The sequence below is a fragment of the Pleurodeles waltl genome, chromosome 5 (genome assembly GCF_031143425.1).
Source record: "Pleurodeles waltl isolate 20211129_DDA chromosome 5, aPleWal1.hap1.20221129, whole genome shotgun sequence".
NCBI lineage: Eukaryota > Metazoa > Chordata > Amphibia > Caudata > Salamandridae > Pleurodeles > Pleurodeles waltl.
In genome coordinates this window covers 15,114,201-15,141,660 of record NC_090444.1, presented here as the reverse complement: position 1 = coordinate 15,141,660, position 27,460 = coordinate 15,114,201, and the positions used below count along the sequence as shown (strand labels likewise).

The following is a 27,460-nucleotide window of genomic DNA, read 5'->3' as shown; positions in this document are numbered from 1 at the left end:
AGTGCGCCCCGGAGCTGCCCCTGAGAGAGAACCGTGTAAACCGGAGACAAAACACCCGTCAGGGTCAGGTCCGGGCCTCCGCAGTCTCAACGCATCAACAGACGGCCGGAGTGTTCCTCCGAGGAAGGAGACATCGCTAAGCCCCGCCCGCTGCCTCCTGCGCCCCCTCCCCCGTGGCGACCCGACCGAGCGCCCGGCAGAGATCCAGTCCCCGCGGGCACGAATACCGGCCCGCTGCTGCCGGGCCGCACACTTCCGGGCGGGGATGACACTTCCGGGTGAGTTCTTTGCTATAACCAATTGTAGGATCCACGGGGCGGTGCAGCCGCTCTGCCCAATAGCATCACCGCACTAGCCTGTCAGTCAGCACAGATCGGCTCCTGATTGGCCGCCCACGCCTTCGGGCTTTGAAAACAGCAAGGTAGAAGCGGAAGCGGTGGGTTTCCCTCGGCTGGGGGTCTGCAGGTAAGAGAGGCCGCCCCACCCCAGGGGCCCAGGGGGGCTCAGAGGGCACTGAGGCCTCGGGTCACAGGCGGTGTGCTGGGGGGCCCAGGTAGAGTCAACACCCGTCTCTCATACCCTGTATCCGTGCATGGGGTCCCATGGGGCTGGGGGCCCTGGTACACGCATGACTCCTGTGTTCAGTCATACCTTGCATCTGTGTGTAGGATCCTGTGGGGCTGAGGGCCTGCTAGACTCATGACCTCTCTCTTCAGTCATACCTTGTATCCATGCATGGGATCCTATGGGGCTGGGGCCCTGGTAGACTCATGACCACTCTCTTCAGTCATACCTTGTATCCATGCATGGGATCCTATGGGGCTGGGGCCCTGGTAGACTCATGACCTCTCTCTTCAGTCATACCTTGTATCCATGCATGGGATCCTATGGGGCTGAGGGCCTGGTAGACTCATGACCTCTCTCTTCAGTCATACCTTGTATCCATGCATGGGATCCTATGGGGCTGGGGCCCTGCTAGACTCATGACCTCTCTCTTCAGTCATACCTTGTATCCATGCATGGGATCCTATGGGGCTGGGGGCCCTGGTACACGCATGACTCCTGTGTTCAGTCATACCTTGCATCTGTGTGTAGGATCCTGTGGGGCTGAGGGCCCTGCTAGACTCATGACCTCTCTCTTCAGTCATACCTTGTATCCATGCATGGGATCCTATGGGGCTGGGGGCCCTGGTACACGCATGACTCCTGTGTTCAGTCATACCTTGCATCTGTGTGTAGGATCCTGTGGGGCTGAGGGCCCTGCTAGACTCATGACCTCTCTCTTCAGTCATACCTTGTATCCATGCATGGGATCCTATGGGGCTGGGGGCCCTGGTACACGCATGACTCCTGTGTTCAGTCATACCTTGCATCTGTGTGTAGGATCCTGTGGGGCTGAGGGCCTGCTAGACTCATGACCTCTCTCTTCAGTCATACCTTGTATCCATGCATGGGATCCTATGGGGCTGGGGGCCCTGGTACACGCATGACTCCTGTGTTCAGTCATACCTTGCATCTGTGTGTAGGATCCTGTGGGGCTGAGGGCCTGCTAGACTCATGACCTCTCTCTTCAGTCATACCTTGTATCCATGCATGGGATCCTATGGGGCTGGGGGCTCTGGTTGAGTCTGGTCCCTTCTCTTCTACCCATACCCTGTATCCATGCATTGGATCCTGTGGGGCTGGGGCCCTTGTAGACTCATGACCACACTCTTCGGTCATGCCTTGTATCCATGCATTGGATGCTATGGGGCTGGGGGCCCTGGTAGACTCATGACCTCTCTCTTCAGTCATACCTTGTATCCATGCATGGGATCCTGTGGGGCTGGGGGCCTGGTAGACTCATGACCACTCTCTTCAGTCATACCTTGTATCCATGCATGGGATCCTGTGGGGCTGAGGGCCTGCTAGACTCATGACCTCTCTCTTCAGTCATACCCTGTATCCATGCATGGGGTCCCATGGGGCTGGGGGCTCTGGTTGAGTCTGGTCCCTTCTCTTCTACCCATACCCTGTATCCATGCATTGGATCCTGTGGGGCTGGGGCCCTTGTAGACTCATGACCACACTCTTCGGTCATGCCTTGTATCCATGCATTGGATGCTATGGGGCTGGGGGCCCTGGTAGACTCATGACCTCTCTCTTCAGTCATACCTTGTATCCATGCATGGGATCCTATGGGGCTGGGGGCTCTGGTAGAGCCCTGTCTCCTCTCTTTTTGCATACCCTGTATCCATGCATGGGGTCCCATGGGGCTGAGGGCCTGCTAGACTCATGACCTCTCTCTTCAGTCATACCCTGTATCCATGCATGGGGTCCCATGGGGCTGGGGGCTCTGGTAGAGTCTGGTCCCCTCTCTTCTCCCATTCCCTGTATCCATGCATGGGATTCTGTGGGGCTGGGGCCCTTGTAGACGCATGGCCCCTCTCTTCAGTCATACCCTGTATCCATGCATGGGATCCTATGGGTCTGGGGACCCTGGTAGATCCCTGTCCCCTCTCCTCTCCCATATCCTGTATCTATGCATGGGATCGTAGGGGGCTGTCAGACATAGCAGAGTCATGACCCCTCTCTTTAGCCATACCTTGTATCCATGCATGGGATCCTATGGGGCTGGGAGCCCTGGTAGACGCATGACCCCTGTCTTCATTCATACCATGTATCCATGCATTGGATCCGTTGGGGCTGGGGGCCCTGGTAGGCTCATGACCACTCTCTTCAGTCATGCCTTGTATCTATGCATTGGATGCTATGAGGCTGGGGACCCTGCTAGTGTCCGGTCCCCTCTCTTCAGTCATTCCGCGTATCCATGCAGTGGATCCTATAGGCCTGTGTGCTGGAGGCTCTGTATCCATTCTGTGCTTTGTCATTTCCTCTGTTCTATCAAACCCTGTATGTGCAGCATCCCTGATGAGTACCACACATCATCCGTTACACTAATACATTTTAGTGTGGTGGTCCACATCACTGCATTGAAATGCAAAATCATGCATTATACTGCCTTCCCGGCTGTCAAAAAAGAGGCTGCTAGAACCCACCATGTCTGCTGAGCTGGGGTGGCACAAAGTGGTGCATGCTGCCCCCAGCAGCCTAAGGAGCAGGGCTGGGGCTGGCTCAGGATCTGCTCTCAACTCGAGTACTCTGCTGCAGTGTATCTAGTATAAAAACAGACATGCATCAGTGCCCAGTGGCTTGACCGCCAATAAGTAACAGTGTGTAAGTTCTCTGAGACACACAGCTTCATAGGTTGGGGAGAGTCACGGGTCGGACTCAGTCCTGCTGCTGCCCTCGGTGTGAGCGGGCAGCGTTTCATAAAGTTTTGGCTGCATTGAGAAAGGAATAGCTCCTTCTACCTCTCAGCTCGGTATTGAGGACTGATTCTCACGACCATACCCGGCCCAGGTAATGCCGGCTGAGGCAGCTGAGTCTCACTGTCAGTGACCCTCGGTGGCGGTATGACATCCCATTCGCGAGCGGGATGGGCGCAGCCCGAGCCCAGTGGACTGCAGAGCCATCAGGCGAGCTAAGAACTGCCTCCCACGAGTCATCACGATATTAACTTGATAAGGATGTCTGGCCTGCGGCAGCCGCCAGAGTTCCTGGTTAGTCAGCCCCCTGAGAGAAAGCACTGTGTGTGCTGCCATCTCATTATTATGAATCGATGAGGTGGGTGGCGTTGCGTGGACATGGAGGCGAGTTCACGTCGTCTCGAGCTGGCCATGTTGATAAGGCCAGTGTGTTGTTTCGGCGTCGCCCGCTGGAACTAAGTGCCTGAAAGAGTGCCAGTGATCACAGCCTGTATTAATAAGATGTCCGAAAGTCAACACTTCTGTGCTGCTACTTGCAACGTTAACTAAATTGCAAGAGCTATCACTGATGCTCTCAGGGTGGTCGGCCGCTCAGCTTGAGCTCCTATTAATGATTTTTCTATTGCTCAGTGGTGTAATTTCTGATATTTACATGTTTCCCTCGTATTCATTGCTTTATTTTGGTTGCAAGAAAGTGTCACTCATATTCTTTGAAATGTCACTCATAATTACACTGAAATTATGAAAATGTCACACATAGCAATTTGAAACCTGGGCAGCTATGTTGTAGGAATCCATCCTGGTATGCACTGTGCTGGGGCTCTGGTGGTGCAGACTTGTGTGCCCCATGACAGTCATGATTTGTTTCTCTCACCCCTTGTATCCATAGTATGATGGCTCCATCTTATGAGACTCTGTGGTGGGGACCCTGGTGCTTCAGGGGCTTTGTCCTCTGACAGTCATGCCCCTTTCTTCTGTCACATCTTGCCTCTAAAGAGTGGGGGGGTTCCATCCTCTGGGCCTCTGTACTGGTGGTACAGGCCTGTCTCCCATCAGGGCACAGTTGCCCCTCTTTTCTTACACCTAGTATCGATGTTGCCTCATGGATGCATCTTGTGGGGATCTGCTGCTGTCTCTGGTGGTAATGGCCTACTCCAGGCCAGGGTGCTGTCCCCTTTCTTCTCTCTCACCTTGTATCCATATAGCCTGATGGCTCGGTCTTTTTGGGCACTGTGTTGGGGGTCTGATGGTACAGATGGTACAGGCCTGTGCTTTATAAGGGCCCTGTCCCCTCTCTTAGTTTGCAACCCTAGAATGAGGGCTCCACCCTCTGGGGCACTGTGGTGGGGGCTCAGGTGGTACAGACTTCTCTTTTCTCTCATACTCTGTATCCATAGACTGGTGTTCAAAATAAAATTTTATTCGTAGATAGTGTGTGTATATATACTGTATGTAGGCGAAATGTAAAACTGAACATTTTAAAACACACTTTAAATGAAAGGATGTGGAATTTCTATCACCTAACACGCGGGACATGTTGTTTCGGGTCAAGGGCAACAAGTTTTCATGTTTATTTTTTCCTTAAGACAAGTAGGCCCAACCCCTTGCAGCCCAAACCCTTTGGCTGCCGCCAGTTTACAGAGAAGGAACTGTTCGCAGTTGAGGTAATATGTGTATCCACATGTTAATGCTGTTCAAACTTGTATTTAGGGTTCATTAATGAAAAACCTTCATAATTAGCATGAGCGCTGTAAATAAATGTTTTAAGGTTGCACTACAATGCACTACTGATAGTAGTTGCAGTAAAAAAAAAAAAAGTGTACATGTTTGAAAAGTTTAACAATACGAGGCTAAGTATAATGCTCCCAGAATGCTCTCTGATTAGATGCAAATGTTTGCAGAAGCTTGTAAGCTAGAGTTCACTCTTTGCTTTCAAAATAGAATGTTCAGAAAAAAGTGCAAATAGGAATAACAAGTTTCATAACTATGAAAGTTTAGGTTCTATTTCTTTCAAGCATCATTTAGTAAAATGTGTTGATGCATCCTAATATTTCCAAAAAATATTCCTAATGGAAAATCAGTTTAACTATTTTCAACAAGAATATGGGAAGCATGAAAATAAACAAGCACTGTCAAAGCCAACAGATCCAACATTTTTTGCGTGTCTTTTGGTTTTCTCAATGCGTGTCTTGTTTTGACATGGCTTTTGTAACTCTTTATTGTTGTGGGAGCTGCCAGGCCCTCACCATTGAAACAAACATAGGCAAAAATCAAAAAATGTTTTTTTGTCTCAAAAAACACACATTGCCACCAGTGGCGTAAGGAAGGCCCTGCAGCACCCCTCCACGGAGCCCCCTCAGCACAGCACCTGCACTGAGGGAGTCTGGATTGGGGGGGGGGTCCCTCAATTGTCTTTGCAGGGGGGGGGGGGATCACCACCAGTTTTGTTATGCTACTGATTGCCACAGTAGTCCCTGGCACTGAACAAAACTACTTTGTGTGACAATATGCTCCTTATGGAAAAGCAGAATGTGATCACTCACAGTAAAGCCAGCCGATAGATAGATAGAGAGAGAAATAGAAGTTTAATAAAAGCAAAATGTCTTTGTTAACGCCAGACCTAATTAGGAACCCAATTCTTAAAGAAAGTCACAAAAGTGTACCCATGGTGTACGTCTTTGAATTAGTGGCTTTCATGAATTCAGAAGAACTTACAGAAGTAGATCAGGAAATCGTACTCCTACAAAGTATTTGTGAACTGTAGTTCAGCGCAAGTAAATATGCATGTGTAGATTTGCTCATGTGAAAATCTATTGAGCGTTTACAAGTTCACTTTCCCTGCAACCACTTTCTTTCCCAAACCTGGAAGAACTTCTACTTCTGCCATTGTCAGGAGTACATTTCCGACCTTTCTCATTATGGGAAACAATTAGAGAAGAGCTGGTGAAATCCTTAAAACATGTAAGTTAGTAGGTATTCAGACTCAATGGCATTCTACCTCCTCCAACCCCAGTATGTAGATCTGCGGACAAGTAGATTTTTTTGGAGGACACGTAGATTTAAGAAGCAACCTAGATATTTTTTTTAATTCCACTCCCCTGAAATTTAAACAAATAATAGAAATTGGTTGCTAAAAAGGCTAAAAATGAAGTTGATATTCTTAGCTTTACCTGTGGGAGCAGTGCAGTCCAGGCGCAGCAGACAGAATCCAGAATGCACGGTTGATGGCCTCGGTTGAAGCACTGGTTTGTGCCAACATAAAAGAGCATGCATTATGAACATAAGACAAACTTATGCTAGTTTAGTATAGCCTTTCATCTTTTAGAAGTAAGACCATTTTTTTAAAAAGCTTCAACTGCCCCACAAAAATTACAATTTTTGTGGTTTTTTTTTGTTTGTGACTTAAATACAATATTTCACCACCAGTGTGTTTGCTTGATGTATACTTATTTCTGTATTGTTGGACATGTTTTCGAGGATCAAATCTTATACATTGCTGACAGCTGGGCCCCTGGCTTCCAGTAGTGATTCCAAGGGGGTTCACAGAAGTATAATGGTTCAGAACAGCTGGACTGGAGTGCATCTCCTTCATGTAGATCACACAACAGGGCTTCAGTCGACTAAGCTGAATATAGAAAGCAGTTGATTTGTTAATTGAAATATTTTGGGTAGCTGGTACTTGAATTTTCATGAGTTTGTTTATGGTGGTTCAGGTCACTGTGCCAAACATCTGTACGTATTTGCATTAAAAAGCATGGAGCTATTGGCCATGGCTGATTCACATTCCCAGCAAAATAAAGATTTGACTAAACCTGCTCTGTAGTCCAGAGGGCTTTTTTTTGTATAATAGAATGTAATGTTTGCAGCAATCGAGGGAGACCTAACAATCCCAAGACCATGCTTCACGTAAAACAGTGGTTCCCAACCTTTTGACTTCTGTGGACCCTCACTATATTATTACTGGAATCCGGGGAAGCCCACAGAATCATTATTTGAATCCGGGGACTCCCCACAGAGTCATTACTGAAAGCTGGGGACCTAATCTGTTAATATTATTTAATTTTCTAAGCAGTCACGGATCCCCTGAAGAGGCTTCGCAGACCCCTAGGGGTCCCTGGACCACAGGTTGGGAATCACTGATGTAAAACAAACATTGTGCTTGAATGACTTTTGCACCATGCCAGTGGTTTAGCTCGTTTGGACCCCACCTACTGGGTTTGTTTAATGGGAACTGAATAGTGTAAGTTATTGCAAGAGATATGACACTTTCTTTGCTGATTTCAATCAGGGGATTATAGCTAAGAGTGTAAACATTAAGCATTACAGTAAAGCATGGGGCCTCAAGTTGATCTTAAGGCCATAGGTCTTTCTCAATGAGACTTTCTTTGATTCAAGATTCTGTAGTGTTTTTGATAGCAGTAAACAGTTGTGATATCATTACATCTGAAACCATTGAATGTGTTTAGATTGACGGTAGTGAAGTTCAAGAGAGGGGTTCTTGTTTTTGAGGTTGCACATGGGATCTTGTTGAGGTTTAAACCTAAGCGGAGTTACAAACATCTTTTTTTTTTTGTACATTTTTGCCTTATTTGCTAAAATCAAGCTTGATTTTCTGCTTCAAGTGGGTTCTTCTGCGTTCAAGTGGTTGGGTATTCAGGAGACTCCCCTCGAGACCCGGTTAGGACTCCTGGAAGAGGTAAAGGAGTTAATAGGTTTTGTGTTAGAAGAAATATGGGGAGATTTCGTGTTAGAATCACCACGTGCCCTGACTTGTTCTTAAAGGTTTATGGGGCTTTTCTGAAATTTGCAATGCTTGTTCTCCATTTTTATAGGGGTTCTAAGTTTGAGTAGACTCATTAATTACTCCTCTATTCAACCACAGTCAATATTTATTTATTAATTTAAAAACATTTTTCTTGAATGTGATCATGAACAGATAGGCCATGTGTTAGACCTGCCAGCCCTAGGGTGGTCATACCCAACCTTTTGCCTGCCTCCCTCCACTTCACTGTTTTTGCTGGATTTAGGACTCTGCACACTTTAACACTGCTAACCAGTGCATATGCTCTCTCCCTTAAACATGGGAACATTGGTTCATTCCCAATTGCCATATTTGATTTACTTATAAGTTCCTAGTACATTGCACTACATGTGCCCAGGGCCTGTAAATTGAATGCTACTAGTGGGCCTGCAGCAGTGTTTGTGCCACCCACATATGTAGCCCCTTAACCGTGTCCCAGGCCTGCTATTGCAAGGCCTGTGTGCATAGTTTCACTACCACTTTGACTTGGCATTTAAACATACTTGCCAAGCCTTAAACTCCCCTTTTTCTACATATGTCTCCCTCTAAGGTAGGCCCTAGGGAACCCATAGGGCAAGGTGCTATGTAGGTAACAGGCAGGACATGTACATGTGTCGTCTATATGTCCTGGTTGTGGAAAACTCATAAATTCTTTTTCCACTACTGTGAGACCTGCTCCTTTTTTCATAGGATCGCATTAGTACTACCCTCTTATACTGTTTGAGTGGTAGAAATGGGGTAACCAGGTCATATTTAGTATGGCTAGAATGGCAATAGAAAATCTTGTGTTATTGGTGAAGTTGGATTTTATATTACTATTTTAGAAATGCCACTTTTAGAAAGTGAGCATTTCTCTGCACTTAAAATCCAAGTCCACTCTTTGAAGTCTCCCCCACTTCAAAGGCATTTTTGGGTATATAAACTGGGTCTCTGACCCCACCAGCTTAGCACTTCTGGACCTGAACCTGCAGCCTGTCAAGAGGAACTGCCTGGCTGCTCAAAGAACTCATTTGGACTGCTTTTCTGAGAAGGACTGCTGCCCTGCTGCTTTTCTGCCCTCTGACTTTGCTGAGAAGTGCTCTCCAAGGGCTTGGATTGATCTTGCCTCATGTTTTCTGAAGTCTCAGGGCCAAAAATACTTCATCTCTTCAGGAAACTCCTTGTGTGCAGAAAATCGATGCACAGCCATCTTGCGACTGAGAAATAGCTGTGCAGCCGAACCAGAACGATGCAGCCAGACTTCCCGAGTGAAGATGCAGCGCGTGCCTTGAGACAGAAAATTTGACGCACAGCCCTACCGTATTGGTGCACAGGTGAACCGGAACAACGCAGCCGATTCCCCGAGTGGAAAATCGACGCAGCACCTGCTGTGCGACAGAAAATGTGTTGCATTGCCCTACCGGATCGACGCAATGCCTGTGACTTCTTCCAGCGCACCCGGGATTTCCCCGCATCACCTCTTGGAGTCAGAAAGATCCCTGCATCGCAGTGAGGAACCAAGACTGCACGCCGAAAAAAGATGCAAGCCCCTTGCAGGGTGGAAAGAATCAACGCAAATTGTCTGTGCCGCGTCGGAAAATCCATCGCACACCATATTTTTCCACGCATCTTTTCCTCTGCGGTCTCTGTGCGTGTTATTTTGTACACAAACCAGGTACTTTGTGTAATCAAGAGACAACTGTTGATTTCTAAGATTTAAGACTCTTTTTAATCTTGCAAAAGTGATAACTCAACTTGTGCTTATTGAATCTTTATAGTTTTGACTTTATTTTAACCAGATAAATATCCTACATTTTTCAAAACCCATGTGGTGTATTTTTGTGGTGTTCTCACTGTGTACTGTATGGTTTATTGCACAAATACTTTAAACATTGCCTTCTAAGTTAAGGCTAACTGCTCAGTGCCAAGTTACCAGAGGGTGGGCACAGGATAATTTGAATTGTGTGTGACTTACCCTGACTAGGATTGTGGTCTGTACTTGGACAAGGATGTATACCTCTGCCAACTAGAGACCCCATTTCTAACACCATGTATGTGATTTTAGGGGCTCCGTTCATTATTGTTGCTTTTTTTTACCCAACAAATCTGAACATTTGCAACAGTCTCTCTTTATCTTCTCTTAAAGTTTGCCTTTTTCTCGAGCCTTTCTGTGTGACTTTAGTCTCATATTAAAGGCCATTTGTGAGGTTCAGTGAACTAAAAGGGTAATTCAGCTTTCCCTTTTGTGAGGGTGATTCCAGAGATTTTAGGGAACTTTATGCTCGAGAAAATGGTGGGAAGGAATTTGTTATATACGATATATATATATATACACACACACACACGGAAATCATGTTCAATAGACTAACATTGTGTTTCCCCACTTGTGTTGATTATCCCCTGGATTGGTTTTCCTTGCCTAGAGAAGGGAGTTGAGTATAGCTTGTCTATGATGCACCCTTCTCCTGCCATGCTTGTAGAGGTCGCATGACTTCTCTGTAGCAGTAATGCACAGAAGGTGCAGCAGGATCTAAATTTCCATTACTTTAAGTGACTGCTTAGTATCCTAGGGAAGGAGATGACCTTTGGTGTTGCAGGTCACCTCCACCATTTGAAGGAGACTGAATGGAGAGCTTCAGAAGCATGAAATAAAAGGTTCAGGAAGGGTGCTTTGGGGGCTTTGTGGAGACTTAATTTAGTGACATTTATTATTATTGTTGTTATTATTATTATTATGATGATAAAAGGGGCAAGCCTCACTTATGATGAGCATTTCCCTGCAGGTGCAAACAAGTTCTATGACAGTCCCTCCGTCCTCTTGTGTAGTGACTGTGCATGGGACCCAGTACCTTAACCAGGTGCTGCCCTAATTCATTTTACATCCAATATCTTCTGCCCTCTTTCTGGTGTGGTGACTTGTCCTTACAAGGATCCTCTGAATCCTTGTCTGGTGCCTTACCCACTGACACAAACCTAATTTCCTGATGCTAAGTCTTCTCCCCTCATAAAGCCCAGCCTTTATCCTTTCCCAGGGACTACAGCCTGCTCCATTATACTCTCCTCTGTGATATGGTGTTCCTTCACCTTTTTCAGGTTGTAAGGAAATGCCTCCTTGGCATGGTTACCCCCTGACTTTTTGCCTTTGCTGATGCTATGTTTTGAATTGAAAGTGTGCTGAGGCCTGCTAACCAGGCCCCAGCACCAGTGTTCTTTCCCTAAACTGTACTTTTGTATCCACAATTGGCACACCCTGGCATCCAGATAAGTCCCTTGTAACTGGTACCCATGGTACCAAGGGCCCTGATGCCAGAGAAGGTCTCTAAGGGCTGCAGCATATCTTATGCCACCCTGGGGACCCCTCACTCAGCACAGACACACTGCCAGCTTGTGTGTGCTGGTGAGGACAAAATGAGTAAGTCGACATGGCACTCCCCTCAGGGTGCCATGCCAACCTCACACTACCTATGCAGTATAGATAAGTCACCCCTCTAGCAGGCCTTACAGCCCTAAGGCAGGGTGCACTATACCATAGGTGAGGGCACCAGTGCATGAGCACTGTGCCCCTACAGTGTCTAATCCAAACCTTAGACATTGTAAGTGCAGGGTAGCCATAAGAGTATATGGTCTGGGAGTCTGTCAAACACGAACTCCACAGCACCATAATGGTTACACTGAAAACTGGGAAGTTTGGTATCAAACTTCTCAGCACAATAAATGCACACTGATGCCAGTGTACATTTTCTTGTAAAATACACCCCAGAGGGCACCTTAGAGGTGCCCCCTGAAACTTTAACCAACTACCTGTGTAGGCTGACTGGTTCTAGCAGCCTGCCACACTCGAGACATGTTGCTGGCCCCATGGGGAGAGTGCCTTTGTCACTCTGAGGCCAGTAACAAAGCCTGCACTGGGTGGAGATGCTAACACCTCCCCCAGGCAGGAGCTGTAACACCTGGCGGTGAGCCTCAAAGCCTCACCCCCTTTGTTCCAGCACCGCAGGGCACTCCAGCTAGTGGAGTTGCCCGCCCCCTCCGGCCACGGCCCCACTTTTGGCGGCAAGGCCGAAGGAAATAATGAGAATAACAAGGAGGAGTCACTGGCCAGTCAGGACAGCCCCTAAGGTGTCCTGAGCTGAAGTGACTCTAACTTTTAGAAATCCTCCATCTTGCAGATGGAGGATTCCCCCAATAGGGATAGGATTGTGACCCCCTCCCCTTGGGAGGAGGCACAAAGAGGGTGTACCCACCCTCAGGGCTAGTAGCCATTGGCTACTAACCCCCCAGACCTAAACACGCCCTTAGATTTAGTATTTAAGGGCTCCCCTGAACCTAAGAATTTAGATTCCTGCAACTTACAAGAAGAAGAGGACTGCTGAGCTGAAAACCCCTGCAGAAGAAGAAAGAAGACACCAACTGCTTTGGCCCCAGTCCTACCGGCCTGTCTCCTGCCTTCTAAAGAAACCTGCTCCAGCGACGTTTTCCCAAGGACCAGCGACCTCTGAATCCTCAGAGGACTGCCCTGCTTCAAGAAAGACTAGAAACTCCCGAGGACAGCGGCCCTGTTCCAAAAAGACTGCAACTTTGTTTCAGAGGAGCAGATTTAAAGACCCCTGCAATCCCCGCAAGAAGCGTGAGACTTGCAACACTGCACCCGGCGACCCCGACTCGACTGGTGGAGAACCAACACCTCAGGGAGGACCCTCCGGCGACTCCAAGACCGTGAGTAACCAAAGTTGTCCCCCCTGAGCCCCCACAGCGACGCCTGCAGAGGGAATCCCGAGGCTCCCCCTGACCGCGACTGCCTGACTCTAAAATCCCGACGGCTGGAAAAGACCCTGCACCCGCAGCCCCCAGCACCTGAAGGATCGGAACTCCAGTGCAGGAGTGACCCCCAGGAGGCCCTCTCCCTTGCCCAGGCGGTGGCTACCCCGAGGAGCCCCCCCTTGCCTGCCTGCATCGCTGAAGAGACCCCTTGGTCTCCCATTGAAACCTATTGAAAACCCGACGCGTGTTTGCACACTGCACCCGGCCGCCCCAGTGCCGCTGAGGGTGTACTTTCTGTGTGAGCTTGTATCCCCCCCGGTGCCCTACAAAACCCCCCTGGTCTGCCCTCCGAAGACGCGGGTACTTACCTGCTGGCAGACTGGAACCGGGGCACCCCCTTCTCTCCATTGAAGCCTATGCGTTTTGGACACCACTTTGAACTCTGCACCTGACCGGCCCTGAGCTGCTGGTGTGGTAACTTTGGGGTTGCTCTGAACCCCCAACGGTGGGATACCTTGGACCCCAATCTTAACCCCGTAGGTGGTGTACTTACCTGCAAAACCTAACAATACTTTACCTCCCCCAGGAACTGTGAAAATTGCACTGTGTCCACTTTTAAAACAGCTAAATGTGTTTTATGTAAAAAGTATATATGCTACTGTGATTATTCAAAGTTCCTAAAGTACTTGCCTGCAATACCTTTCAAATGAGATATTACATGTAGAATTTGAAGCTGTGGTTCTTAAAATAAACAAAAAAAAAATATTTTTCTATACAAAAACCTATTGGCTGGAATTGTCTCTGAGTGTGTGTTCCTCATTTATTGCCTGTGTATATGTACAACTAATGCTTAACACTACTCCTTTGATAAGCCTACTGCTCGACCACACTACCACAAAATAGAGCATTGGTATTATCTCTTTTTGCCACTATCTTACCTCTAAGGGGAACCCTTGGACTCTGTGCGTGCTATTCCTTACTTTGAAATAGCACATACAGAGCCAACTTCCTACACAGGTGTACTTCATTTGCCTCCATTTCTTCTCTGGTATAGTGAGCAATCCATCTGCCCTATCCAAGGTGTTGTGCTCTGTCCATAGCCTTTCAGATCTTGTGGTAGTATCTCCAGGCCTTGATTCACTGCCTGTGTGGTGCCCTGTCCATCTGGTCTTTCCAAGGGCTGTTTCCTGATACTTAAATGTTTTCGCAGTTTTTCAGTTGTGATCCATGTGCCTCAGTACTGCCATAGATGTGGTGACCTGTCCTCCTCTCTGCCTGGTGTGATACCAAGTAAGAAACCACATGAGATCCTGTCCTGGTACCTCTATGCTGCACCCCATCATCTGAACATGCTTAAAATACTACTTCCTCAGTCTACTCATCTAATGGGTACCTCACCCATATCCTCTAGTGAGTGTAATGCAATGTATAACTTTGAGACGTTGATTCCTCTGCACCACAGTATGGCAGGCTTCAGCCTTGGATCTGCTCCTACAGGGAGTGATTACTTTCAAGTTCGCTATAACCCATGTGTGTTGTCATTGGAGTTTTCTGATACTGTTGCACAAATATCACTCCTTTTCTCCTTCAGTGACCAGCCATCACTCTTCCAGTGTTTATCCATGTCTTTACTCTTGCTTCATCCCCTAAGCCAATCATATTCTACAATTGTATCAGAGCTGGTCTGTCGACATTGTCACTTCCTGTCACAAAGTTAACAAGCACTTGCAACGCTAGTATGTTTGTTGTTTGCGTACTGCACAGATCCATACAGTTGTTACATTTATTGATTTGCCAGTGCTTATGTGCCTGGCAACACTCGGTAGCGAGCACACAAAAAAGTCACTGAAAAGTCGATGCTTCAGAAAAACAACTCAGATTCTATATTTTTAGTCAGTGCTCTCTCTCCACTGCTATTGGGATGCTTGTCAACTGGTATCAGTTATCAAATAGTCGCTCATGCATTGCACTGGAGGCAGAAGGACATACCCAAGCAGCAAGCAAAGGTTTTAAAATACTGTGGGCGGAGTGAAGATGTGATTGAGAATGTCTCAAACTAACGGGTAAAGGTTCCAGAGCAAAATAAGCCAATGGCTGAATGAGGATGACCCAAGATCCCTTTTATGTAGAGAGGGTTGGAATGCCTTTGAGTGTGTGCAAACCTACTAACTTGCATGCTTTAAGGATTTTCACCAGCACTTCGCCAATCGTTTCCCATGCTCAGAAATGTTGGACATTTATTACTTGACAAGGGCAGAAGTGGAAGTTCTTCCAGGGTTTAGGAAAAAATTGGTTTGAGGGAAAGTGAACTTGTAAACGCTCAATAGATTTTCACATGAGCAAATCTCCACATGCATATTTCTGCATGCTAAAATTCAGTTCACAAATATTTTCCAAACATACGATTTCCTCGCGTACTTCTGTAAATTCTTGCGAAATAATGAGTCATAATTCTGCACAAATCCAAATACATTTACCATGAGTGCACCTTTGTGACTTTCTTTAAGAATTGGACCCCTAATTAGGTCTTGCATTAACCAAGACCTTTTGTTTCTATTGACATTCTCTTTCTCTTTCTATCTATCTGTCAGCAGGCTTTACTGTGATTGGCAGCATGCTGCTCTTCCACAAGGGACATATTGGCACACAAAGCAGTTTTGTTCAGTGCTAGGAACTACTGTGGCAAAACATTTTTTTGTTTAGATTTTTGTCAATGTTTTTTTTTAATGGTCAGGTAACTTCCACAACAGTAAAGTTTTACAAAAGCCATGTCAAAACAAGACACGCATTGAGAAAACCAAAAGACTGACCACCAGTGTTGGGCATTTGGGTTTGCCAATGCTTGTTTAATTTCATGTTTCCCATAATCTTGTTAAAACTGGTTACACTGATTATCCAATATGAATATTTTTTGGATATACTATCATGCATCAACACGCTTTACTAAATGTTGCTTTAAAGAAATACTACCTATAATTTCACAGTAATTAAAAGATTTTTTTCTACTGGTGTTTTTTTTCCTGAACATTTTATTTTGAAAACAAAGCACCACCAGTCTTGCTTACAAGCTTCTGCAAAAACCTGCATCTAATCAGAGAGCATTCTGGAAGCATTATACGTGGCCTCATATTGCTAAACTTCACAAACCTGTCTTTACACTTTTTTTTTTTTTTTTTTGGTTGAAACTCCTGTCAGTGTGAGCTTACAGGATTTATTTAGAACACTCGTCCTAATAATAAAGACTTGGCATTAATGAACCGTAAATACAAATTTGAACAGAATTAACATGTGGACACAAATATTACCTCGACTGCAGACAATTCCCTTCCCTGTAAACTGCAGTCAAAGGGTTTGTGCTGCAGGGGGTTTGGCCTACTTGTCCCAAGGACAAAATAAACAAGAAAACTTGTTGTCCTTGACCCTAAACAATATGTCCTGGGCATCGCACTATAGGAATTCCACACCCCTGCTCTCCTGTGAGCTCCCTGCCTCATTCACCCTGTCTCCATGCTCTTCTACATAACTTGGTAGGGTAGCCTTCATGATGTGATTTTGTTTTTCCAGGACCTTGGGGAGCCCTAGCTATCATGAGATGGCTAAAATCTCACTCCAGCGCACAGATGATGGTTATTGACTATTCTCAAGCCTGAGCCAAACTTCACAGACTTCTTCTCTCAGCCTCGCAATACACCATGGCTCTTCTGGATCCCGATCAGGTAAACACTGGTCAGTAAAAGAAATCTAACATGAAGTAGCAGAGTCTCGAGGGCGAGGTTTCGTCAGATGCATTAGGGTGCTGGTAATGACCGCACCAGTCGCAGCCTCACAGGCATGTCTCTGTAATCCGGGCTACATGACTATTGGAGCGCAGTGACTACCGGCACTTGTGCTGACCGCCGTCTCCACAAAACCCCAGAAAATGGGGGCAACACATGTACCAAAAATGTGCTATAACTTGGCTGGTGTAGTGACAGGTACCTCAGCAGGAAGCGACTTGTAGGGTTCCGTGGGACACCTTAGCGAACGTATGTTCAGACAGTACTTAGGCCCTGGCGTGTTCAGCTGCAAAGAGATGGATGTTTACTACTCCATCCTGATGAGAGAGTTGAGTCTATATTGTTGGTGTTCTTATGTTTGTGTGCATTGGATGTGTTATGTGGGTCTTGAATATCTCAGAGACTGGAGAAAAGAGTTGTTTGTGTTTCTTCCAGATCTTAGTTACCTTCCAGGATGTGGTGGTGTATTTCTCGGAGGAGGAGTGGAAGTGCTTGGAGGAATGGCAGAAGGAACTGTACCGCACCGTGATGGAAGAGATTCACACAGCCCTTATCTCGCTGGGTAGGGGGGAGTCCTATATTAATATATTCAATGCTTGTTGGTACCGGCATTTGTTTTATTTGTTTGCATGTCAACTTTCAGCGCACAAGCATGTTTCAAAATCTCTCTTCCTTTTATTCCAAATATTGAACACAACATGCTGAGTTAATGAAAGGCCAGGGTGTTAAAAACAGTGGCTCCATGAACGGAATTCTGAATGTATTTACTGATTTAAAGTGGGAGCTTGTTCTCTGTAGTCTCTGAGAAATATGAAGATAGCAGAGAGATGTTTGGGTAAAATCCCGTCTGTCTTTTAATGTAGTGTCATTATTGTTTTATTTGAATAGTTTATTGGGAGTTGTTTCAAACCAACATCTCTTGAATACATCAGTTTGAAATTCTACGACATTAACATGAAAATTTTGGTGGCAGGTCTCCCAGGGGAAACTCAATTTACAAATCAGGCTGTTTGTTAACCTTATAGTGAACTCTCTTCATGCCATAATATATTCGCATTAATGGATGTTCTCAATGTCTTAATAGAATTCATATTGAAAATAAAGTGGCACAAATGTAGAATGGTGTTTTTTACTGGTTAAACTGAAAGCTTTTCTTAATATTACTTTTGGGAAAAGTTGGCGTAATTCCGCATGTGCCTTTTTCCAAATAGAAATGCTGGTTTTCTTTCTTGCTGTAGTTAATAAGCTTCCCAGAACACCCTGTCTCTGAGGAATCAGCATCCTGTTCTTCTATGTTTATTGGAATATTTGTGGGTACGCGGTATGGTCACATTGGCAACGGGCAAGAGCAAATGACAACTCTTGAACTCGTTTCATATCGTTTGTGTTACATTAAAGTTTTACATGAGCATTTTTCACTTTCTTCATTATATATCCCAGTAAGTAACTTACACCTGCCATTATCCATATGCTGAGCCTTGGCAGTTCAGTCCGGCTGCAGCTAGTGACGTATGTCTGTGTGCAGTTGTTCCCCTAGTTATTGATTGTTTCAGTTTGGTCTGGGTACCGTGCGTGCTTGAACCTCCCAGTGCAATGACCTTAGGGCTGGTAGGCACCAGTACTGTCCTTCCAATGTGCCCTTTTTAGCCCCTGGGCATAGACGTCTTTCCCAACTCTGTATTTCACAGACTTCCTGAGACACCAATAATAATAGGTCATTCAGGAACCCATCCTTTTGTGTGATGAACCGATACTTTCGCCAATGGGTCTGGCTTTGTTGTGCTATTGAGCAGTTGTACATTTCCTCTTGAATGTATATTCACATATAAGAAAGACCTATTGGCATAGCCAGTACTTATTTGTAAGTGGTTTAAAGTCTGCACACGGCCACCGTGTATATCTCATCCTCCTCCCCACAGTTTCGGTAATTCCATTCATCTTTAGATAGGTGTCTTTAAGGTGATGCCATTTCCAACGTTCCATATTTTTGTACTGTGATTCTCAGGACGGGATGCATTTAGGACCTTGATGGATGTCTGACATTTTTCCGACTTTGCATCTTTTCTTCCCCTACACTAATTTTGTGGGTATTTGCTTGTTTAACCTTTTTTTCCTACAGTTTCCATACATTTCTGAAACTATTCTTATTGAAATCTCTAATACCACCTAAGTGTATAGTGTGCGCTTCCTTATTAATGGGGTGTGATACCTAGTGTTGTATCCTGATGTCATGACCTTGTGTACTGATGGCACCTGATTAGTCCAGGTTTATAAGCAGAGGCATGCCCTTACCGTACCTGTTTGCTATGAGTTTGGTGAATTACTTTTCATTGGTATTAGCACAAGTGGTAGGCCTATATAATTTGCATTCACTTGGGTTCTTTCTGTGCTTAGGAAATGTCTGCTTCCCTTATAGTGTTGGTGATACCCTCACCCTGTGAGAATGAGGCAAATAACTGTAACATATATGAACAAGGCTTTTAAATGATTGGTAAAATATAGCCATATACCTTTCCATGCCTGGTGTTTTGTTGGGTTTTAGGCTGCGAAGTGTAGTTTTCACTTAATCCTCTTTTGTTGACTTTTCTCATTCTAGCACTGTCTGGGCTGATGTAGCCAGTAGTGGTGGATTCCAGAACTTCCTTGTTATGTTTTCCAACACTTCTGTAAGCTCTGTGAAAACTGTTTGCGTTCCCTGAGCATTTTTATCTCTCCTTTGTCCCAGGTTATGCTATTCTCAACCCGGAGGCTTTGTTCCGAGTTAAGAAGGAGAAGAAGGCGTTTCACCTGGATCAGTCCAGTCTGCTGAGGAAAGAGAATGGTCACAGTTTCACCGCAGGTCAGTGACCGTTCTGCACCGATTTAAGCGGGCTGTATTGTAAATTGTATGTTGGAGGGAGAGTGAGGTCTCAGAATTATATTGTTAGTTATTTAGTGTTGAGATGCATTTTGGTGAACTTCATATTTGCGATAGCTGTTTGAATCCATACATTTTGTGCCAATGTGCCCGGAGTGTGTTGTTTTTTTTTTTTTTTTTTTTTTTTTTTTTTTTTAGTTATCCCTCGGTTTCCGGGCCAGTAAACTTGACGGTGATTAGAGTTTACTGTAGATGAGGCATTGTTTTAATATTAGGTTCATCATCCGAATTGAGTTCTGGTAATTGGTGGACACCCACGGTGTACCCCTTTCTGAGTGGGGGTGTATTCTGCCCCCCAACACTGAATATGGGCTGCCCTTGGGGTCTCCCGGTTAAATGTCTGTGCAGTATCCATGAGCAGCATTCCTTGGCTTCATCATTTGTAGGACATGTGTGAAGACTGTTTTCTTTTTTTTTTTTTTTGTGTGTTCATGTGTGTGTGCATGGTTGGTTGGTTTACGGTTGCTTGGTAGCCGCAGTGGTAGTTGTTTGGACCCCATGTGTTTGCAGCAGAAGATTGTGACTTTTCAGTCTACATATACTCATTTGTATGAGTTGCTCACATAAATGTAGTACTTTGTGGCTAGCAGATAACCTTCGTCCCATCCATCTGCTCAAAGTAGATTTAAACCTGCCTGATTGACACACACCCCTTGCTTTCCTGCTGTCTCTTGGGGCTCTTTCACGCAATGACTACAGTAGTGTGTGACTTGAAATCAGTAGACTTCATGTAACCTTGGAAGACTGAACAAAAACAGGATGCAGCGCGTCTTCACTACTAGTGGAGTGTTTGTTCTTTTCATCAAAGAAGACACCGGGTCGGTGTTATCTTCCTGCCTTGACCTCCAGAGAAAGATGAGTTTGGTATCAGCCCTCCTTCACTTTTAGTTGGTAGGACATTTGGACTCAAATGAGGTCTGCACACCCGTATAGGAAAGGAAACCTGTGGGAAAGTAGTAGCCCTCAAATGGGCAAGATGACTCCTCCTCCTGGGGGTTATATTGTGGTGTTAACCCCCTAATCTGCTTAACTGGGGTTTTGGCAGTCAGAAAGCTGCACTTGAGAGCAGAGATTACTTGTTTAGAGGTTTCAAATGATATTGGCAAGGGACTGACCCATATAGGCAACAGGCTGCACCTGTCACTCCATGGGACCCCAGTGTTTCTGCATACCTGGGAGGTAGATTGAGGAATTTATTGCGGTCTTCACACCAGGACACCAGAGCACCAACTGGCATTATGGTTTGCTTTTTTAGTTTATAAATGGGGTGGTGGTGGTGCCAGCCTGGACTGTAATCAGGCCTTGTGCCTCTACCACGGGGGCCCATATGCTCTTTGTAGCCCCCTCATCCCCAGGAGGCAGATTTCACCAGCTGGGCCCTGAACCTGTTATGTAAAAAAATGGCCAGGGTTGGTAGGCCTTCCACCGTGGAAATAGGAAGTCTGTTGTTGGGCATAGGTGTGAAATTTGCAGTGCATTCTACGTAAGAATACGTACCTTAGATCCATGCAACTCACACTACCCTCAACTCCTCCACATGCCTAGATTTCAGACATGTCTTGGATTGTCAGATTTCCCTGGTGGTGGCTGTCTTCTGGGCCAAATACCACAGCTACCCACCAGCTTGAATAATTGAAATGCAAAGGCAAAATCTTTGTTTCTACATGGAAGTTTTCTGGTCCAGCCACACAAGTGGAGTGCTGTTTGTACTGGAATAGTGTGGGAACTCTGGGTGTTAGGACGTTTGTGGATTCCCCACACCTTCTTTAGTTTTCCATCACAAATTTGAGCAAATTCTGCGATGCTAGTAAGTTTTTTATATTTGTTGGGCATTCTGGTTAAGAAAAAGCAATGGGACCCACTCAAGCCACATAAGCGTGGACTCCCTCATGTGTCTAGTTTTTAAATCTGCCTCAATAGGGTACAGTGGGTGCTGGCCACAAAGTATCTTATCTTCCCTACCCCTTATATAGTATTTAAGAGTTTAGTCTTGGTGCTTTTTTTGGGCATTATATGTCCCGTTTGATATGCCCACTCACATACGTGCTGTATTTTTGTTTTATTGGGGAAAGGTGTGGGAATATCAACTGTGTATCAAATTGCCTACATTTTCGAATTCCAAATGTAAGCCAGTATGCACAAAGCACATTTTGTAAAATAGCATTAAGATTACCAGATGCCATTGGTAATCACAAATTCAAAGTGGTATGAATAACACCTACGCCTATACTTTAATTAATACTTGGGCATGTTTAAAACAATGCATAGCTTTCCTTCATACCCATATTTCATTCATCAAATTTTACATTATGAAGTGATGCATGGTTGAAAGACAATAAATAATCATTATAAACCACAGCTCAGTCGATAGCTCTGGATATGGTGTTTTTTCGGACAGCTGACAAACATAAGTCTCTGTGTCTGGCGGACGCTAACACACATAACAGTATGTTACTTTTGTAGGTAAGGTTTTGTGGAAAACCATATAGACAAAAACATTGTTCCCTCTATTTTTCTATTTTTACTACTTAATTTTGATTTTTTTTTTTCTAACCATTATTTTCTTTATAAAACCCATGGGCAACTAAACACAAATTACCCCTTGCTAAATTTAGAAATGTATAGCGTTTTTAGACAGCCATGTGTTGCACTCCTCTTTCCGTCCACAAAGTCCACTGCCTGCCACATAAAAAGTTTAAAAAAAATTGTGACTGGATTGTTTTTAACAACTCTCCCTTTTTTCTGATTGCTGAAAAGAAGGTGATCTTAGCACTGAAAACTTTTGTTAATGCAATTTTTAGAAAAAATAACACATTTTCTTGAATAGCCCTTTTTGGTCAGGTTTTGCAAAAAAAAAATATTTTGCTACATTTCTGATGTTTTCTCAGAAACAACAAACCACAGATACCTTTACAATTCCCAACATGTGGGAAAAGAGAGACACCAATTTGACTAGAATACCTTTGGTGGAGTAGTTATTGAAGACTGAAGCTCAACATGTCCCAAATATAAAAAAAGAGCTCATCCTGAGTGTAAAATCTTTAGAAACTTTTTAGTAGTTAATAAGTGTCCCTGCATACTTGACAACATGAATAAGTCTGTTTAAAATCTTGAGCGCAGGAGATCAAAGGTCAGATGTACTAATTTTAAATGTAGCCGTTGTTAAAAAATCACATTTTGCAACTTACTGAGTGAAATGTACCCCAAGGATCTTCACTCAGCCTGATGCTTTTTAACATCTACATGACCCCGGCTTGCCAAGATCATCAAACAACACGGGCTAAACATAGTCTCCTACGCCGAGGACTCTGCAAAGGCAAAAATAAATTTCCACAACGGGATGAGAGCAGTCTCCTCCTGGATGGAGGCCAGCTCCCTCAAACTCAACTCAGACAAGACAGAGATCCTCGTAATTGTCCTGAAACGATTTCTGGTGGCCCACTGCTCTTGTAAATCACGGACCACGCACGCAACCTGGGCATCATCCTGGACTCCTCTCTATCCATGAACAGCCAAGTGAACACTGTCTCTTCATCATGCTTTGTGTGACTTACCCTGTCTAGGACTGTGGTCCCTGCTTCGACAAGGGTGTATACCTCTGCCAACTGGAGACCCCATTTCTAACCATATGTTTTTGAGGTACTCATACTCCTAGGTTGCTAAAAGAGAAGACACATGGCTGAGACATATATGGGCAGACCAACTCGAAGCAGATTAAGAAACAGCCATTAAAAGATGTGTTAGTAAGATTAAAAAATAGGTCCACGTTTTGCTTTTCAATGTAAACTCATAGTTCAGGTTGTGCAAAATGGCCTCTGTTTCTGTTTCTTCCTCTTTCCTGTGAATGAACATGGAAAAATAGCAACATTTGGACTATGAGTCCTTACAAAGATTTTAATAAATACACTTACCTTAGAAATGGTTTGTTTTGGTGTGTTTTCGCCAGTCTTGTGTAATACTGCACAGGCTGCTGCAGTTTTTCTTGCCGCTTCAGGGGAGTACTGAAGAGGACCACCACTTGTATTTAGGCAGCGAAATGTACGCTCAGTCACTGCCCTGGTTGATCTGCGAGCAGCATTGTATCTTGTTTGACTACATGTTCCAGCGTTCAGGTATGGCGTCGTGATCTAAGGAGCATATGCACTCACCCAATGCAGACATAATAGTACAGTTTAAATCAGCACAAATATAGATTTAAAAAATATTTATACATTAAAATAAATACCTCATAGGAAGTCATCAGTAAAGTCTCCTCTTGAAAAGCAGTTGCATAGCCCACATCGTCTGAAAATGTAGAAATCGTCTACACCCGGGAAATTTAACTAAAAAGGATGTTATTAAACAGACTGCATTGCATATTATTGGTATATTCTAAAGAGTGCTTCCTCTTTCTATTCCTATCTAAATATTCAGTTATACTTGTGGAACAAATTTAAATGTGTACCATCAACACAGTTTACAACCTATGGAAAACGAGCAATTTGAGAACAATCTACTTTTGTTTGCTGCATTTCTAGGGGATTGTTTGCAGGTGCAATGAGTTGTTCATTTGAGGCAGCATTGCACAGGCACATTACAGAAACACATGAGTGAGCTCTGCGAAACACCTCCTACTGTGGCTTCTGCGCCCTCATAGCTGCCGAGGCTAAAAGGTGACGGCAGCACAGGACCTGCACGTGTGTAGGTATAGACGCCATTCTGTGTCTGTCCCTAGGTAGCACTAGGTCCAATTCTGGAATGAGATCCAAAATACCATCGCTGCTTAGCCTGTACTTTCCATAAATCTCCTCCCCAGTCTGCTGAAATAAAGTCAATCTAAATCTAAAAATTTGCTTCTGTCCTTGTCTTCTCTTCTCTTGTGGTGAAGCAAAACCCCTTGTTCTCCTTACAAAAGTGTACAGAGCAGCCGTGGCACCTATCGCCGACTAGTCCCACTTGATGCTCATTTGCGAACGCTAAAAACCCAGTTTTTGTAACTTTCAAACCATGAACGCACACCATTCAGAAATGCACTTTGGAAATCTGTAGTAGGTAATCATTTTCTTTGGGACTGGAAATAGCTTAAACATCGCATAGCTATTTTTGCTAATGGGAATGAAAACCTCTTAGATACATTTCAAGCTCACCTTTTTGGAGTCACAACCCATTTCGCGGCTGATTTAGGAGTTGCAAAAGCTTTGTATATATGGCCCTAAATGCCCTCCACGTTGATATTAAAACTGCGGTACTGCTAATGATCTATTTAAGAAAAGTAACTCACCGACCGCTGATAGAAGCAAGGTGTGGGCCAGGGTGTGCAGTTCTTTGTTTTCTCCATCCCCAACTGTCTGGAGAAGGATGCAGAAATCAAACCAATCAGCAAGTTGCCAGTTATGCAAAAAACATGACTTCTCAGGAAAATCTCTGAGGTGCCCCACATCAACGTCCATTGAGTTGGAGAAGGAAGAACAGAGGTGATTGTGTGAAAGTGTTTTGTGACCTGTTTATGTTGCTATAAAGTAATTCCATTATCTCCAGTGTTGGGTGCAGCGAGACAGATTTAATGTTCTTTGAATTGTAGGTCAGGCAGGTCTCACACCAGACATTCTGTTGAGGATTAAAGTGGACGACGAACCTATTCTGGTGGATTCAGAAGGAGAAAGCGATCCCTACACAAGTAAGTATGAGGTCTTCTGTTGAATAGGTGCAATATCTCCAGAATTGGCCTTTATACGCAAATAATGCACAACCCTTTGTAAGTTTGTCCCCTTAAATAGCTTTGTGTTTTGCTTCACGCAGTAACTTCACTTGCAGAGCTCACTCTTTCATGACAGTTTGTCAGTAATTTAGTGACACAGAGCATCTTAAGCCTTGGTCAGATGACAGCTTAGAGGAGGTAGTAATTTAAGAAGCTTCCTGTGGAAAGATATTGCTCTCTTTGATTGGAAGGCATATGGCCTGTTGTGGCAGATCCAGTTGTAAATCCCAAGGGACCCATCATATGTTGTCTGATGCTCAGTGGAAGGGTCTGTTGAGGCACAGCTCGCTTAGATGCATCTATTGCCCCTGATGTCAACTGTACATAAGGAAGTTGCCACCGCCTGTTGGGTTGGAGGAGATGTCGGCACCATCTCTTGTGTCCAGCTAGAGCTCCGATTCACCTCTTCTTCTTTTTTTTTTTTTTTTTTTTTTTTAACAGTAGTGGCTATCACCTCTAGATTCGGACTAGCAGACAGCAAGACACTTTGGTTCTCAGCAAAGGGCATTGCAAATGCTTTGGATGGGGCATAGGATAGCACAAACATTTGGCTCAGAATAGAGAATGGATTCATGTTTTCTGCCAAAGCAGAGGAAAACCCAGCCTCTTAGGTCGAACTAAAGAACAGCACGCAGCCTCTTTGGTTGCAGAAGAGAACAGCTTGCAGCCTCCTTGGTTGCAGAAGAGAACAGCTTGCAGCCTCCTTGGTTGCAGAAGAGAACAGCTTGCAGCCTCCTTGGTTGCAGAAGAGAACAGCTTGCAGCCTCTTTGGTTGCAGAAGAGACCAGCTTGCAGCCTCTTTGGTTGCAGAAGAGACCAGCTTGCAGCCTCTTTGGTTGCAGAAGAGACCAGCTTGCAGCCTCTTTGGTCGCAGAAGAAGAGAACAGCTTGCAGCCTCTTTGGTCGCAGAAGAAGAGAACGGCTTGCAGCCTCTTTGGTCGCAGAAGAAGAGAACGGCTTGCAGCCTCTTTGGTCGCAGAAGAGAACACCCCACAGCCTCTTTGGTCACAGTAGAAAACACCCCACAGCCTTTTTGGTCACAGTACAAAAGACAGCTCACAACTTCTTGGCTCATAGTAGAGGGCACCACATCGTCTTAGATCCGAGCAGGGAGGAAAGCATTGTATTTCATCTGAGTAGAGGACACCACAACCTCTTGCATTGGAGTAACTGATCAAACATCCACTTGGGCCTTATTTTAGGTTACCAATACCACTCAGGGTACGGCGTTTGGTCATGACCTTAGAGTTGATAAATACCAGTTTGTCTACGTACGACGAGAAGTGAATTTTCCTCTAATGCCACTCTCTCTTGCAACTGCCCCTTGGAAAGTGTTGAGTTGCTACCAAGTGCTCATTGCTACAACAACAAGTGACCATGGTTCATCCCGCTGTCTTGTGAGTAGCTTTACACGTGGCCAGTGAGTGATGTGCAGCAGTTTTGATCTTGCCTCCTCCATGGCTCCTTGATGTTCCTCTATTTTGTGTTCTTCTTGACATTTTAAGACACCCCATATCCCCAGGCAGTAGATTGGTAAATCTGATTCGTCTCAAGTGTTTCTGAGCTTAATTCAACATGTGGTTTGGTGTTATCTGTTTCAGAGCGCGTTGGCATGTTTGTCGCAGGAGATTAATCAACGTGTGTCATCCCTGCCGTGGTGTATTCTTGTCCGCTGCTGGTTCGTCTGACCCTCTGATGTGAGTCACTGGAGGCTGCTTCTGTAGTTACACTGAGCTGCGCGCCCTTGTCCTCCTGCTCCTCTTCCACCTCAGCATTTACTGAGTGATGCGCTTACCTATTTTCAGGTCCACTAGTGAGAGTTTGAAAATAACTCTCCAAATTGTCCATAAGGCGAGACAAACCCAAATCACAGTTTTTGCTTCCCGGGTTGTACTAATATTGAGGCTTCTCTCCCCTATACAGTCGGGTGGATCTGACCACATTTCCATTCTTGGCTTATTATCCAAGAGTGACGAAAAGATAAGCAATTCTAGAAGAATGAAAACATGGACATTGAACAAGTTTGTGTCATGATCTCGCTCTGAAGATAATCAGTCCATTAAGACCTCTCCACAGCCTCTGCCCTTCTAAGCAAAATCCTTGGGCTTGTTTGCACCAAACGAATGCTACTTCTGTTGAGACATTTAATAAAATTCCTCCCATCAACATGATTTATCTGAA

At 45.0% G+C, this 27,460-nt stretch overlaps 1 protein-coding gene across 2 annotated transcripts in view; it reads left to right on the top strand.

Annotated features, from left to right (window-relative positions):
* The first annotated feature begins 354 nt into the window (after nt 1-354).
* Nucleotides 355-27,460, top strand: part of LOC138295276 (zinc finger protein 471-like) — a 59,488-nt gene continuing 32,382 nt past the window's right edge. Inside the window, exons 1-5 of one of the 2 annotated variants that reach the window (XM_069233472.1) lie at nt 355-465; nt 16,414-16,565; nt 17,061-17,187; nt 19,351-19,464; nt 25,103-25,198. In XM_069233472.1, the coding sequence (XP_069089573.1) occupies nt 16,542-16,565; nt 17,061-17,187; nt 19,351-19,464; nt 25,103-25,198 (361 nt within the window). In that variant the 5' untranslated portion in view covers nt 355-465; nt 16,414-16,541. The remainder of the gene's footprint in view (nt 466-16,413; nt 16,566-17,060; nt 17,188-19,350; nt 19,465-25,102; nt 25,199-27,460) is intronic. The other variant, XM_069233473.1, reaches the window with a different exon arrangement.